This window comes from Oncorhynchus kisutch, linkage group LG3, assembly GCF_002021735.2.
Source record: "Oncorhynchus kisutch isolate 150728-3 linkage group LG3, Okis_V2, whole genome shotgun sequence".
Lineage (NCBI taxonomy): Eukaryota > Metazoa > Chordata > Actinopteri > Salmoniformes > Salmonidae > Oncorhynchus > Oncorhynchus kisutch.
Genome location: NC_034176.2, coordinates 5,394,289 through 5,411,152, shown reverse-complemented (window position 1 = coordinate 5,411,152; position 16,864 = coordinate 5,394,289). Strand labels below are relative to the sequence as shown.

Genomic DNA, 16,864 nt, shown 5'->3' with positions numbered 1-16,864 from the left:
CACCATTCAATTGGTCAGGAGTAAAACTGCAGCCATCCTCTCCGACACCATTCAATTGGTCAGGAGTAAAACTGCAGCCATCCTCTCCGACACCATTCAATTGGTCAGGAGTAAAACTGCAGCCATCCTCTCCGACACTATTCAATTGGTCAGGAGTTAAACTGCAGCCATCCTCTCCGACATCATTCAATTGGTCAGGAGTAAAACTGCAGCCATCCTCTCCGACACCATTCAATTGGTCAGGAGTAAAACTGCAGCCATCCTCTCCGACACCATTCAATTGGTCAGGAGTAAAACTGCAGCCATCCTCTCCGACACCATTCAATTGGTCAGGAGTTAAACTGCAGCCATCCTCTCCGACACTATTCAATTGGTCAGGAGTAAAACTGCAGCCATCCTCTCCGACACCATTCAATTGGTCAGGAGTAAAACTGCAGCCATCCTCTCCGACGCCATTCAATTGGTCAGGAGTAAAACTGCAGCCATCCTCTCCGACACCATTCAATTGGTCAGGAGTAAAACTGCAGCCATCCTCTCCGACACCATTCAATTGGTCAGGAGTAAAACTGCAGCCATCCTCTCCGACACCATTCAATTGGTCAGGAGTAAAACTGCAGCCATCCTCTGACGCCATTCAATTGGTCAGGAGTAAAACTGCAGCCATCCTCTCCGACACCATTCAATTGGTCAGGAGTAAAACTGCAGCCATCCTCTCCGACACCATTCAATTGGTCAGGAGTAAAACTGCAGCCATCCTCTGACGCCATTCAATTGGTCAGGAGTAAAACTGCAGCCATCCTCTCTGACACCATTCAATTGGTCAGGAGTAAAACTGCAGCCATCCTCTCCGACACCATTCAATTGGTCAGGAGTAAAACTGCAGCCATCCTCTGACGCCATTCAATTGGTCAGGAGTAAAACTGCAGCCATCCTCTCCGACACCATTCAATTGGTCAGGAGTAAAACTGCAGCCATCCTCTCCGACGCCATTCAATTGGTCAGGAGTAAAACTGCAGCCATCCTCTCCGACGCCATTCAATTTTTTTAAATTTTTACATGTGGACTTTTATTGCTCATGAATAAAAAAAAATCTATATAGCTAGCAGAGGGCTCTAAAAATGTGCTTTACATGACTTTCCAAGGACGACAACACACATTTAATCAAACTCGTTTATTGCATTATTGGACAGCAGTATAGCATGATAAATACAAAAACAAGATCAACCTTAAATAAAAATGAAACATAAAAATGTTAAAACCACAGGGTTCCATAGGCTAGGTGAATAAGGCAGCTACGAGCTTTTTTCAGTCCAAGTTAATGTGTCAAAGGTTGGTACATATCGTCACTGTCTGAGAATCATCTCATCTCCTAAACATGTAAATCCATATTTTCCCCCTTAATGAACATACAATTATTAAACTTCTAAAGCCATTTTGAATAGCTTCTTGATCCGAGTCATGAAATGTTCAGAGTAGATTGAGAGTTACTGCTTTCAATAGAATGAAAAACAAACAATAATAATAGTGTTACGGGGTTATCAGACAGCGACATGTCCTTTCTGTAGCCTCAGATTCATAATTGCCATAATTACTAGCCAATGGAAGAGTCGACACTGAAAGTGCATTAATTTAAACAATTTGGACACATGACATGATTCTAATTAGACTACAAGTAAATGGTAGGAGATTTGGCATGGTTTATGTTACCAAAGACAGAAGACTGTCTCAAGAGGTGGAAGTAGTCAGATATATTATATTTAATATCGCCATGTAGGAAAAATTGGTTGTGTTTTTCCCGTTATTCAAAAATGATAATGATTTGTATTTTTTTATTGTTTTGAGGTAAAAGATCACATTAAAACAGTACTTATTGACAAGTTCAAAGTCTGGAAATAAACCTAAAATGAAAAAGACTAAATCATTTAAAAAAAAGTCATCTTAAAAAAGAAATGAAACAAACCCGAAGAATCCCTTTCATTCTAGTGAATATATTGCAATGAAAAAATCCCAACAAACTAAATGAGCTGATATCTACTACTGTAAGTAGACTAAATGGAGAAAAAAAATATATATATATATATTTAATATATAGAAATGAAAGGGTCTAAGAAGGGTGAAATGACAAAGTGATAAAGGCTCTGAAACGAATCACTCCGTTGACACAAAAGGCAATGTTAACCATTTGGCTAAGGAAATGGCTTCCGAGGTACTGTGCAGCAAGGCAGAGAATGTTTATAAGGCTTTATGGTGCTAAATTAAATCTTATTGGTAGATCATGGAGGCCACAATCTTTACAAAAAACAAAAACAAAAAACAAAAAGTGTTGTTTTTGCAGCAACTCAAGAGATCTGAAAACTGAGCAATCTTGTTGTTTGACACAGTATGATGATCTTGAGTGAAACCAAAAATCGATCTCCATGTCTCAGAGACACGTATTGCGACGCAGCATAAAAGGCTTGTCAACTAACAGGTACAGGTGAAGGAAATTCATACAGAACCTGAAATAAAATTCAGCCACAGGTTTATGTTGGTTTTGTTAATCCCAAAGTCCAGGTATCCGTGTATTAAAATATCCTTTGGGGGGGGGGGGGGGGGGGGGGGGGGGGGGCATTGGAAACACATTAGCGCAGTTGCCGATCGAGGTTAAATTTGGCTGGAAATAGAATCAACTACCACACCACCAAGCTAGTTGACATCCCTTGGAAGGGAATATCTCCCCGGGACTCCATAGGCTTGGTGTAACGCAGCAGTGTGTGTGGTGGGAAGACTAGCAAGACATTCACTGTTTGGAGGGGAACGGTGCAGCCCCGAAAGGATCCAGCTCTACTGGCTGTGACGGCTGCTGTTCAGGCCCAGGGTGCTCCACCAGTTCTGTGAAGGGTACCGCTCCAAAGTCATCCATGATGTTCCCATCCCCAAACGCATCATGGAGGGAGCTAGTCCGAGGCCTGCCATTGGCCGAACCCATGTCTGCCTTGCTGTCCCCCAGAAGACCTTGGTACTGGTTAAGTCGGCTGCCATCCTGAGGACCAAAGGGATTGGCTCCAAAGGGGTCGACCTCATGAGGAAGGCTAGGCAGGGAAGCCCCTTTGTCTTTGTCGGTGTCTGCTATCGTTACGCCGCCGACGCCAATGTTCTCCTTGGAGTCTGAGGTGCTGAGGAACTCGTTGGAGCTCTGAGAGTCCCTCCGGCCGACCTTCTTGTGCCGGCGGACGCGCTCGGGGGTTCGGAAGCTGGGCTTGTTGTTCTTGCGACCGCCAGTGGGCGTGCCGTGGTGACGCTTGCCATTGCTGCCACCGCTGGTGCCACCAGAGAACTTCCTCTGACGTGAGGACAACTTCTGGAGGCTACGCTGCTTCAGCCTCTGCTGCTGTGGGCTGAGAGAATTCTCGAAGGCTGGACGGAAGATGTCGTCGGCACTCCTGGAGGTGGTTGGTGGCAGACCCGTGGGGCCGGGCTGGAAGGGAGAGAAGCCGAACGGGTCGATGCTTTCAGGGGACACCGGCGGAGTCCGACCCATAGAGAAGTCGCTGCTTCCAGTCTTGCCAGATTTGGAGAGGTTCCGGCTGAACGGAGCCTTAGTGAAGACGTCTAACTCGTCCACGGCCTGCCTGGGCTGGTTGACTATGGCCTCCTGGCTCACCTGTCTGAAGGGAGCCGCGGAGAAGATGTCTGCGCTTTCTGTTGGAGCTGCCGCTGGAGGAAAGAAGGGCACAGCACCAAACACATCCTCACCAAACACATCCACTATGCCACCGACACCAGGGGAAGCTCTAACAGCCACCACACCAGGTGACTCGGGAGGCGTAATCGTGATTAATGTGTCTTCTGACTTCAATCTCGGACTTCCCTCATGGGTGGCAGTAGCCACTCCTCCTTTTAGCTTCCTAGTAAGTCCTTCCTTAACCTTCCTGGGTTCATAGTCTGAGTCGGAGCTGTGTTTGTCGTACTCTTCCTCAGCCTCTGAGTCCATCAGCAGAGGCCTATGTCCCAGCATCTCCGTTTCCTCCAAATCTTCCAGTTCGTTGAAGAACTCTCTGTGCTCGTTGTTCAGACCTTCGTCGTCCCCAGGGTCGTCTTCCTCCTCGCTGCTCTTAGGGGAAGGAGGATCTGACTCAAAGTCACTGTCTGATTCGTCACCACCTGGTTTGCGAGTCGTTTGTGAACCGCCAATAGGAGAGTTTCTCCTCCTACTTGGTTTGTGCTCCTTTGCCACCGGAGGTTGCATCACTTCCTCAAGGGTTGGCTGGCCCACAGGAACAGGTACAGGGGCAGCGACTGGGTTACTGAGCTCTTCAATAGGCTGATCAGTTATCACCGCCACACGAGAACCTGTTGGATTGAAGCAGACAAGAGAATGTTGTTAAAAGTCAATTACCGGTACCAAGAAGCCGATACACTCAAAGCTATATTCAATGTCAGTAACCAAATATACAGTGCCTTGCAAAAGTAGTCATCACCCTTGGTGTTTTTCCTATTTTGTTGCATTACAACCTGTGATTGAAATAGATTTTTATTTGGATTTCATGTAATGGACAAACACAAAATAGTCCAAATTGGTGAAGTCCAAAAAATGGTTTCAAGAAAAAAATATATATATATGAAAAGTGGTGAGTGTATTCACCCCCTTCGCTATGAAGCCCCTAAATAAGATCTGGTGCCACCAATTACCTTCAGAAGTCCCATAATTATTTCAATAACGTCCACCGTTGTGCAATCTAAGTGTCACTTGATCTCAGTATATACACACACACCTGTTCTGAAAGGCCCCAGAGTCTGCAACACCACCAAGCGACACCATGAAAACCAAGGAACTCTCCAAACAGGTCAGGGACAAAGTTGTGGAGAAGTACAGATCAGGGTTGGGTTATAAAAAAATATCTGAAACTTTGAACATTCCACAGAGCACCATTAAATCCATTATTATAAAAAAAATGGAAAGAATATGGCACCACAACAAACTCACAGATCAGGCAAGGAGGGCATTAATCAGAGAGGCAACAAAGAGACAAAAGATAACCCTGAATGCGCTGTAAAGCTCCACAGCAGAAATTGGAGTATCTGCCCATAAGACCACTTTAAGCCATAACACTCCACAGAGCTGGGCTTTACAGAAGAGTGGCCAGAAAAAAGCCATTGCTTCAAGAAAAAAATTGTTTGCCAAAAGGCATGTGGGAGACTCCCCAAACATTTGGAAGGTGGTACTCTGGTCAGATGAGACTAAAATTGAGCTTTTTGGCCATCAAGGAAAACACTGTCTGGCACAAACCCAACACTTCTCATCACCCCGAGAATACCATCCCCACATTGAAGCATGGTGGTGGCAGCATCATGCTGTGGGTATGTTTTTCATTGGCAGGGACTGGGAAACTGGTCAGAATTGAAGGAATGATGGCACTAAATACAGGGAAATTCTTGAGGGAAACCTGAGGTTCACCTGCCAGCAGGACAATGACCCTAAGCATACTGGTAAAGCAACACTCGAGTGGTTTAAGGGGAAACATTTAAAATGTCTTGGAATGTCCTAGTCAAAGACCAGACCTCAATCCAATTGGGAATCTGTGGTATGACTTAAAGATTGCTGTACACCAGCAGAACCCATCCAACTTGAAGGAGCTGGATAAGTTTTGCCTTGAAGAATGGGCAAAATTCCCAGTGGCTAGATGTGCCAAGCTTATAGAGACATACCTCAAGAGACTTGCACCTGTAATTTGCTCTACAAAGTATTGACTTCGGGGGGGGGGGGGGGGGGGGGGGGGAATAGTTATACACGAGATGTTTGTCTTATTTCTTGCATCTTCAAAATATAAATCAAATGATACAAATAAGCCAGGCAACAAAATAGGAATTGGGGATTGACTTTCGCAAGTCACTAAACTCATATAGTCTACGTTTTCTGTAACATTTTATTTGGTGGATTTAAGATACATTTGGAAAAATTGAATTGTTCATAAAAGTTTATTTCAATTGATTTCCTTATATGAACTGTAACTTGTTGAAATTGTTGCATTTTGGGATTCCCGGGTGGTGCTTCCCGGGTGGTGCTTCCCGGGTGGTGCTTCCCCGGTGGTGATTCCAGGGTGGTGCTTCCCGGGTGGTGCTTCCCGGGTGGTGCTTCCCGGGTCGCATCGCAGTGCTAGCTGTGCCACCAGAGATTTTGAGCCCAGGCTGTCGCAGCTGGCCGCGCCCGGGAGGCCCATGGGGCGGCGCACAACTGGCCTAGCGTCATCCGGGTTAGGGAGGGTTTGGCCGGCAGGGATATCCTTGTCTCATCGTGCACTAGCGACTCCTGTGGCGGGCCGAGCGCAGTGCACGTTAACCAGGTGTTTCCTCCGACACATTGGTGCGGCTGGCTTCCCGGCTTCCCGGGTTGGATGGGCGTTGTGTCAAGAAGCAGTGCGGCTTGGTTGGGTTTTGTTTCGGAGGACGCATGGCTCTCGACCTTCGCCACTCCTGAGTCTGTACGGGAGTTGTAGCGATGAGACAAAAACGAACTACTACTACCAATTGGATACCACGAAATTGGAGAGAAAAAAAGGGGGTCAAATGGTTGTATTTTATATTTTATTCAGTATAAGAAGATTGAAACCTGGAAATGTATTTGCTGATCTTTTGGAAAAACTGAATTAGATTACAAAAGACCTTGTTAAAAGTTTCAAAAACAATGAATAAAAAAATACCAAACCCAGCAGGTCAAATGCTACCATATATGGGGATGGCAGTAATTTAATGTTTTGAATTACTCCCCAGCTTGTTGTCAGGGGAGACCAGGGTCAAACGCTACCATATATGGGGATGGCAGTAATTTAATGTTTTGAATTACTCCCCAGCTTGTTGTCAGGGGAGACCAGGGTCAAACGCTACCATATATGGGGATGGCAGTCATTTAATTTAACGTTTTGAATTATTATACCCATATATGGTAGCGTTACACACACAGTTCCTCTCTTTCACTCATAAACACACGTCCCTTTTTCAGGACCCTGTCTTCCAAAGATAATTCATAAAAATCCAATTAAGTGAACCATAAACAATGAAAGAACCTGCACCTGTGGAACGGTCGTTAAGACACTAACAGCTTACAGACGGTAGGCAAATGTAGGTCACAGTTATGACAACTTAGGACACTAAAAAAGGCCTTTCTACTGACTGAAAAAAAACAACAAAAGAAAGATGCAAAAAGGCACAACAGCTCTAGCAGGGCAGAAATTGGACGAACTGACTTGGTGGTAAGGTGACATCCTATGACGGTGCCACGTTGAAAGTCACTGAGCTCTTCAGTCTTTCTACTGCCAATGTTTGTCTATGGAGAATGCATGGCTGTGTGCTCGATTTTATACACCTGTCAGCAACAGGTGTGGATGAAATAGCCAAATCCACTCATATATATATAAATAAATAAAAGTATACACAAAAGTATCTTAAATAACTCATCTAGATTGTTTGTTAGAATGACTCATAACCAATTCATATTTACGGAGCAGGAAGTGACTCCATAATAGATAGGGGTCTTTCCACTGCCACCAAACCAAATGTAGCTGTCCGTAGCTAATGAAGAGAAATACTTGTACGAGTTACGAGAAACATTTGCATGATAAAAATATCTCTTACCATACTATTAGGAGAAACATCGTGTAACATTCTACTGATCATTATTAAGAGATATTTTAGTTATACAATTCATTTTTTGGGGGGGGGTTGGGCTGTAGCTAGAATACACCTCTGTAGTAAAAGTCCAACCACAAAATAATACACATTTGAGGCAAATCTTCTTAATTAACATTAGCTTTTGAGACTGAAGGCCACTGAAAACTATATCAACATGGCGAGTTTCAAATGAGTTTAATAAAGATAAATATAATTACAAATGTCAACAACAACAAAAAATATATATGTCTCAACGGTCACACATTTAGCAGTTCTCACTGCTAGTTTGTGACAAAACAAACAAAATAAATAAATCACTACTTTACCATCCTCTTCATTAACAAAATGAGTTACACACCAACTGTTCGGCTTTAACTTGCTAAGATAGAGATATAGAGAGAGATATATTATATATCTATATATATATATATATATATATATATAATCTATATATAATTATATATTCCATCTGACAATTGAAATCCTCTGTTGTTACGCAACACAGTCTGTATTCACAAAGCATCGAAGACTAGGTTGTGCTGATCTAGGGGGGGGGGGGGGTGAACCTGATCTTAGATCAGCACTGCTGCTCGGATTTCACAACCTCTTGGGTTTATTAGGGTTTATGTGGGACAGAACAGTGTGGTTTAGACTACAGAAGAGAGGGTACTTCCATACTACAGTGTTGGAGCAGGACAGGAAGGGGACTTGCCTGCACTAGACAGGAAGGGGGAGGAGCCAAACAGGTCTTCAGGAGTGATTTGCTGCAGCGGTCGGTCTGCCTCCTGGCTATTGGTTCTCTCCAGAGGTTTACCTGTTAAGACAGAGGGGAGAGGTGGCCGTTAGAGAGGGGAGAGGTGGCCGTTAGAGAGGGGAGAGGTGGCCGTTAGAGAGGGGAGAGGTGGCCGTTAGAGAGGGGAGAGGTGGCCGTTAGAGAGGGGAGAGGTGGCCGTTAGAGAGGGGAGAGGTGGCCGTTACTAGTTGAAGATCTATCAAAAAAAAAAACTGTGTCAGCGATGGAATAGTAGAGGGGGAAGGTAAAAGACAGGACACGTGCTTGCTCTGAGGAGGTCGAACTCTCGGTCCAGCAGCTCCTCCTCCGTCAGTTTGGAGAAGTTGTCCTCTCCAAAGGGGTTCCATCGGGACATGTCAGGAGGGTGGCTCTGGGGGGTGACCAGGCTCTGGGGGGTGACCAGGCTCTGGGGAGGAGGTGTGGTCACCTTGAAGTCCACCAGAGGGCTTCTACTGGAGTATAAGGGGCAGGGAGGAGGGAGAGAGAAAGAGAGCGTGAGAGAGAGCAAGGGAGGAGGGAGAGAGGAGAGAGAGAGAGAAAGAGCGTGAGGGAGGAGGGAGAGAGAGAGCGCGAGAGAGAGCGAGAGCGCGCAAGGAAGGAGAGAGAGCGCGAGAGAGAGCGAGAGAGAGAGAGAGAGAATTACTTGTGGTGTGTGTTACTAACCGACACATTACATAGATATTGCAGTAAAAACCCAGTGGAGGTTAAGTAGGTCGAGGGATGTTACCTGGTGTTAGTGGATGGAGGCTCCACAGGGGACATAGTCCCAGGCACAGGCCCAGTAGGGTTATAGGAGCCCGGGGGAAGCTGACACTCCAGAGGATAGGGCTGCTGGGTGGGGTGTTGATGCTGTTGCTGTGCAAAAGCCCGTTGGTACTGGTGCATCTGCCAGGGAGAAGGGACGGCGGTAACTAACGGTGACAGACGATCATAGACACCCTTCATTTGATCAATAGGAGTCTAAATCAAAATGGGAGAACTACCACCGGGAAGTATCAGCAGCAAAATGGGAGAACTACCACCGGGAAGTATCAGCAGCAAAATGGGAGAACTACCACTGGGAAGTATCAGCAGCAAAATGGGAGAACTACCACCGGGAAGTATCAGCAGCAAAATGGGAGAACTACCACTGGGAAGTATCAGCAGCAAAATGGGAGAACTACCACCGGGAAGTATCAGCAGCAAAATGGGAGAACTACCACCGGGAAGTATCAGCAGCAAAATGGGAGAACTACCACCGGGAAGTATCAGCAGCAAAATGGGAGAACTACCACCGGGAAGTATCAGCAGCAAAATGGGAGAACTACCACTGGGAAGTATCAGCAGCAAAATGGGAGAACTACCACCGGGAAGTATCAGCAGCAAAATGGGAGAACTACCACCGGGAAGTATCAGCAGCAAAATGGGAGAACTACCACCGGGAAGTATCAGCAGCAAAATGGGAGAACTACCACCGGGAAGTATCAGCAGCAAAATGGGAGAACTACCACCGGGAAGTATCAGCAGCAAAATGGGGAGAACTACCACCGGGAAGTATCAGCAGCAAAATGGGAGAACTACCACCGGGAAGTATCAGCAGCAAAATGGGAGAACTACCACCGGGAAGTATCAGCAGCAAAATGGGAGAACTACCACCGGGAAGTATCAGCAGCAAAATGGGAGAACTACCACCGGGAAGTATCAGCAGCAAAATGGGAGAACTACCACTGGGAAGTATCAGCAGCAAAATGGGAGAACTACCACCGGGAAGTATCAGCAGCAAAATGGGAGAACTACCACTGGGAAGTATCAGCAGCAAAATGGGAGAACTACCACCGGGAAGTATCAGCAGCAAAATGGGAGAACTACCACCGGGAAGTATCAGCAGCAAAATGGGAGAACTACCACCGGGAAGTATCAGCAGCAAAATGGGAGAACTACCACCGGGAAGTATCAGCAGCAAAATGGGAGAACTACCACCGGGAAGTATCAGCAGCAAAATGGGAGAACTACCACCGGGAAGTATCAGCAGCAAAATGGGAGAACTACCACCGGGAAGTATCAGCAGCAAAATGGGAGAACTACCACCGGGAAGTATCAGCAGCAAAATGGGAGAACTACCACTGGGAAGTATCAGCAGCAAAATGGGAGAACTACCACTGGGAAGTATCAGCAGCAAAATGGGAGAACTACCACTGGGAAGTATCAGCAGCAAAATGGGAGAACTACCACCGGGAAGTATCAGCAGCAAAATGGTTTATAGATATTTTATTTAAAAAGTTGATAATGACACAACAGAGGAAAAACTGCAAGTGAAGTGATTGACCTGGAATCCCTTTACACTGTGTATAAGACAGTACAATTCGATTTGATTTGATTTGAAGTGATTGACCTGGAATCCCTTTACACTGTGTATAAGACAGTACAATTTGATTTGATTTGAAGTGATTGACCTGGAATCCCCTTACACTGTGTATAAGACAGTACAATTTGATTTGATTTGAAGTGATTGACCTGGAATCCCCTTACACTGTGTATAAGACAGTACAATTTGATTTGATTTGAAGTGATTGACCTGGAATCTGCACTGTTCTTGTTGTGGAATGCAACGACACAGTTATTAACAGGGCAGGGGGCCAAGATAGTAAACAGTTTCATGACATGTCTCCAAGAAGCCCTTAAAAAAACAGCACAGAAACAAGACTCTCTGCCAAGATTTCCAAGACGGAAGTGTTACTTCATAGTAAACTTCACCCCCCCAAATCCTGTTGAGTTACCCTCTGTGGCCAAACACCAGCCCTCCATAAACATACTTGTTAAGACAGAGGTACTTTTAGCTTGTTTTCCACCCAACAGTTACCATCGGTTAGCAACGGTTACCATCGGTTACCAACTGCGTAATTTCAGCAGGAATCTGCTCCGTCCACACAGTCAAGAGGAGAGGGTGAACTCCACCGGTTCGCTCTGTGTGTGTGTGTGTGTGTGTGTGTGTGTGTGTGTGGCCGTGTTCAATTAAATTATACCAAGATCAGGCTGTGTTTGTCTGTTATACTGACCACTCATAACCACTGAGTGTTTAAGAAACATAAAATGGGAAAAACAGTCAATGTTGGAAGAAGCTACATATGTTATTTATATATAAAATGTTGGAGCATACTAACCCACGAGGGTGACTGAAAGATGAACGAGGTTCACACTCCAGTCCAGTCGGGGGCAGTAATGCATCTTGCGTGATGTATCGTTGTGGTCTCTACCTTCTTGCCCTTTGTGCTGTTGTCTGTGGCCATTAATGGTTGTACCCTGTTTTGTGTTGCTGCCATGTTGTTGTTGTGTTGTGTTGCTGCCATGCTGTGTTGTTGTCTTTAGGTCTCTCTTTATGTAGTGTTGTGTTGCTGCCATGCTGTGTTGTTGTCTTTAGGTCTCTCTTTATGTAGTGTTGCTGCCATGCTGTGTTGTTGTAGGTCTCTATGTAGTGTTGCTACCATGTTGTGTTGTTGTAGGTCTCTGTAGTGTTGTGTTGCTATCATGCTGTGTTGTTGTAGGTCTCTACGTAGTGTTGTTACCATGCTGTGTTGTTGTTGTAGGTCTCTATGTAGTGTTGCTACCATGCTGTGTTGTTGTCTTATGTCTCTCTATGTAGTGTTGTTACCATGCTGTGTTGTTGTCTTATGTCTCTCTATGTAGTGTTGTTACCATGCTGTGTTGTTGTCTTATGTCTCTCTATGTAGTGTTGTTACCATGCTGTGTTGTCTTATGTCTCTCTTTATGTAGTGTTGTGTTGCTACCATGCTGTGTTGTCTTATGTCTCTATGTAGTGTTGTTGCCATGCTGTGTTGTTGTTGTAGGTCTCTATGTAGTCTTGTGTTGCTACCATGTTGTGTTGTTGTAGGTCTCTATGTAGTCTTGTGTTGCTACCATGTTGTGTTGTTGTAGGTCTCTATGTAGTGTTGTTACCATGCTGTGTTGTTGTCTTTAGGTCTCTCTTTATGTAGTGTTGTGTTGCTGCCATGCTGTGTTGTTGTAGGTCTCTATGTAGTGTTGTTACCATGCTGTGTTGTTGTCTTTAGGTCTCTCTTTATGTAGTGTTGTGTTGCTGCCATGTTGTGTTGTTGTAGGTCTCTATGTAGTGTTGTTACCATGCTGTGTTGTTGTCTTTAGGTCTCTCTTTATGTAGTGTTGTGTTGCTGCCATGCTGTGTTGTCGTAAATACGAATTTGTTCTTAACTGGCTTGCCTAGTTAAATAAAAGTTGGTTGCCAATTGCCATATAAACTCCACAGAAGAATGCCATGCGGTGTTGACAGAAAACGAACTGAACACTAAGTTTCCTCTTTAATCTGTGGATTTAATTGTCGGGAATAGAGATCAAAATGATTCTGTGACTACAAAAACGGGTCAAAATACTGTAAAAGATCCACACAAAAAATGTCAGGTAAAATACAACAACCCAATGTTTATCTCCCAGCAACAGCTAGCTAGTTGAAATGTCCATGAATGTTTGTTTTCAACCTGTCCCCAAATGAAAACATGACCTGAAAACGTGACCTGCGTGTCACGAATGTGTCTGGTGGGGATTCAACCAACAACATGGAGGCAGTTCGATCAGCATTTAAAGTTGAGAAGACCCACAAAAGGCTGAATTTCCTTTATAAAAGCCAAATTAGACAACGGACGTGGCTCTTACCATGGCTGCGTAGTGAGTCTGTTGTTGCTGATTCATGGGCTGCATCATCATCGGTTGTTGGAGCAGGGCCTGCTGCTGCTGCTGCTGTTGGAGCAGCTGTTGGAGCTGGATCGACTGCTGAAGGGCCTGCTGGTACTGTTGAAGGTACAGAGATAGTTTAGATTTCTCTAGATTATATATATATATATATATCTTGTTAGATCATGTGGCTCTCTGTACAGTTCAGGACAACCCAGGACAGCCCGTCACCTTGCAGGGCGGTGTTAGTAGTAGTGGGTGGAGCAGCTTTGACACTGATTTTGCGTTGTGTTGCAAAACGTGTTTGTTGGTTGTTGCTACAGTGTCATCGTGTGAGGGTGACCCAGTAGTACCTGAAGGTATTGGAGCTGCTGTGGATGGACAGGGTGGCTCAGTAGTACCTGAAGGTATTGGAGCTGCTGTGGATGGACAGGGTGACCCAGTAGTACCTGAAGGTATTGGAGCTGCTGTGGATGGACAGGGTGACCCAGTAGGTATTGGAGCTGCTGTGGATGGACAGGGTGGCTCAGTAGTACCTGAAGGTATTGGAGCTGCTGTGGATGGACAGGGTGACTCAGTAGTACCTGAAGGTATTGGAGCTGCTGTGGATGGACAGGGTGACCCAGTAGTACCTGAAGGTATTGGAGCTGCTGTGGATGGACAGGGTGGCTCAGTAGTACCTGAAGGTATTGGAGCTGCTGTGGATGGACAGGGTGACCCAGTAGTACCTGAAGGTATTGGAGCTGCTGTGGATGGACAGGGTGACTCAGTAGTACCTGAAGGTATTGGAGCTGCTGTGGATGGACAGGGTGACTCAGTAGTACCTGAAGGTATTGGAGCTGCTGTGGATGGACAGGGTGGCTCAGTAGTACCTGAAGGTATTGGAGCTGCTGTGGATGGACAGGGTGACTCAGTAGTACCTGAAGGTATTGGAGCTGCTGTGGATGGACAGGGTGACTCAGTAGTACCTGAAGGTATTGGAGCTGCTGTGGATGGACAGGGTGACTCAGTAGTACCTGAAGGTATTGGAGCTGCTGTGGATGGACAGGGTGACTCAGTAGTACCTGAAGGTATTGGAGCTGCTGTGGATGGACAGGGTGACTCAGTAGTACCTGAAGGTATTGGAGCTGCTGTGGATGGACAGGGTGACTCAGTAGTACCTGAAGGTATTGGAGCTGCTGTGGATGGACAGGGTGACTCAGTAGTACCTGAAGGTATTGGAGCTGCTGTGGATGGACAGGGTGACTCAGTAGTACCTGAAGGTATTGGAGCTGCTGTGGATGGACAGGGTGACTCAGTAGTACCTGAAGGTATTGGAGCTGCTGTGGATGGACAGGGTGACTCAGTAGTACCTGAAGGTATTGGAGCTGCTGTGGATGGACAGGGTGACTCAGTAGTACCTGAAGGTATTGGAGCTGCTGTGGATGGACAGGGTGACTCAGTAGTACCTGAAGGTATTGGAGCTGCTGTGGATGGACAGGGTGACTCAGTAGTACCTGAAGGTATTGGAGCTGCTGTGGATGGACAGGGTGACTCAGTAGTACCTGAAGGTATTGGAGCTGCTGTGGATGGACAGGGTGACTCAGTAGTACCTGAAGGTATTGGAGCTGCTGTGGATGGACAGGGTGACTCAGTAGTACCTGAAGGTATTGGAGCTGCTGTGGATGGACAGGGTGACTCAGTAGTACCTGAAGGTATTGGAGCTGCTGTGGATGGACAGGGTGACCCAGTAGTACCTGAAGGTATTGGAGCTGCTGTGGATGGACAGGGTGACTCAGTAGTACCTGAAGGTATTGGAGCTGCTGTGGATGGACAGGGTGACTCAGTAGTACCTGAAGGTATTGGAACTGCTGTGGATGGACAGGGTGACTCAGTAGTACCTGAAGGTATTAGAGCTGCTGTGGATGGACAGGGTGACTCAGTAGTACCTGAAGGTATTGGAGCTGCTGTGGATGGACAGGGTGACTCAGTAGTACCTGAAGGTATTGGAGCTGCTGTGGATGGACAGGGTGAAGTGGATCTTGTTGTTGCAGACGCAGGTCCCCAGGCTGCAGCTGCTGGAGGACCCTGTTGGCTGTCTGTGGAGCCACCGGCTGCCCATTCCCTGGGGTTGTCGCTATGATAAAGCGTAGAGATATTTCATTGTTAATTTTGTAAAAAAAACTGAACATTTGTCTCCTTTTCTGTCGACCAAGTATCGCAAAAAGCCGCCTGATGCCAGAAGCTTACTTTGAAATATCGGTGCACCGATAAATGTTTATTGGTCGAGTACACATACTTGCAGATGTTTCCGTAGGAGCAGCGAAATGCTTGTGTTTTTAGCTCCAACAGTAATACCAAGCTAACTACTTCATGTCTAGATCCAACAGTAATACCTAGCTAACTACTTCATGTCTAGATCCAACAGTAATACCAAGCTAACTACTTCATGTCTAGCTCCAACAGTAATACCTAGCTAAATGCTTGTGTTTCTAGCTCCAACAGCAATACCTAGCTAAATGCTTGTGTTTCTAGCTCCAACAGTAATACCTAGCTAAATGCTTGTGTTTCTAGCTCCAACAGTAATACCTAGCTAAATGCTTGTGTTTCTAGCTCCAACAGTAATACCAAGCTAAATGCTTGTGTTTCTAGCTCCAACAGTAATACCTAGCTAAATGCTTGTGTTTCTAGCTCCAACAGTAATACCTAGCTAAATGCTTGTGTTTCTAGCTCCAACAGTAATACAGAGCTAAATGCTTGTGTTTCTAGCTCCAACAGTAATACCTAGCTAAATGCTTGTGTCTCTAGCTCCAACAGTAATACCTAGCTAAATGCTTGTGTTTCTAGCTCCAACAGTAATACCTAGCTAAATGCTTGTGTCTCTAGCTCCAACAGTAATGCCTAGCTAAATGCTTGTGTTTCTAGCTCCAACAGTAATAACTAGCTAAATGCGTGTGTCTCTAGCTCCAACAGTAATACCTAGCTAACTACTTCATGTCTAGCTCCAACAATAATACCTAGCTAAATGTTTGTGTCTCTAGCTCCAACAGTGCAGTAATACCTAGCTAAATGCGTGTGTCTCTAGCTCCAACAGTAATACCTAGCTAAATGCTCGTGTCTCTAGCTCCAACAGTAATAACTAGCTAAATGCGTGTCTCTAGCTCCAACAGTAATACCTAGCTAACTACTTCATGTCTAGCTCCAACAGTAATACCTAGCTAACTACTTCATGTCTAGCTCCAACAGTAATACCTAGCTAACTACTTCATGTCTAGCTCCAACAGTAATACCTAGCTAACTACTTCATGTCTAGCTCCAACAGTAATACCTAGCTAACTACTTCATGTCTAGCTCCAACAGTAATACCTAGCTAACTACTTGTGTCTCTAGCTCCAACAGTAATACCTAGTTAAATGCTTGTGTCTCTAGCTCCAACAGTAATACCTAACTAAATGCTTGTGTCTCTAGATCCAACAGTAATGCCTAGCTAAATGCTTGTGTTTCTAGCTCCAACAGTAATAACTAGCTAAATGCGTGTGTCTCTAGCTCCAACAGTAATACCTAGCTAACTACTTCATGTCTAGCTCCAACAGTAATACCTAGCTAACTACTTCATGTCTAGCTCCAACAGTAATACCTAGCTAAATGCTTGTGTCTAGCTCCAACAGTAATACCTAGCTAAATGCTTGTGTCTCTAGCTCCAACAGTGCAGTAATACCTAGCTAAATGCGTGTGTCTCTAGCTCCAACAGTAATACCTAGCTAA

The 16,864-nt window shown here is 45.3% G+C and overlaps 1 protein-coding gene across 2 annotated transcripts in view; it reads right to left on the bottom strand.

Annotated features, from left to right (window-relative positions):
- Positions 1-1,156: 1,156 nt before the first annotated feature.
- The window catches only part of bmp2k (BMP2 inducible kinase), a 63,637-nt gene continuing 47,929 nt past the window's right edge, over positions 1,157-16,864 (bottom strand). The window contains exons 11-16 of one of the 2 annotated variants that reach the window (XM_031816727.1): positions 15,097-15,236; positions 13,103-13,237; positions 9,168-9,325; positions 8,705-8,892; positions 8,360-8,461; positions 1,157-4,332 (exon numbers count right to left, since the gene is read on the bottom strand). In XM_031816727.1, the coding sequence (XP_031672587.1) occupies positions 2,780-4,332; positions 8,360-8,461; positions 8,705-8,892; positions 9,168-9,325; positions 13,103-13,237; positions 15,097-15,236 (2,276 nt within the window). In that variant the 3' untranslated portion in view covers positions 1,157-2,779. The remainder of the gene's footprint in view (positions 4,333-8,359; positions 8,462-8,704; positions 8,893-9,167; positions 9,326-13,102; positions 13,238-15,096; positions 15,237-16,864) is intronic. The other variant, XM_031816735.1, reaches the window with a different exon arrangement.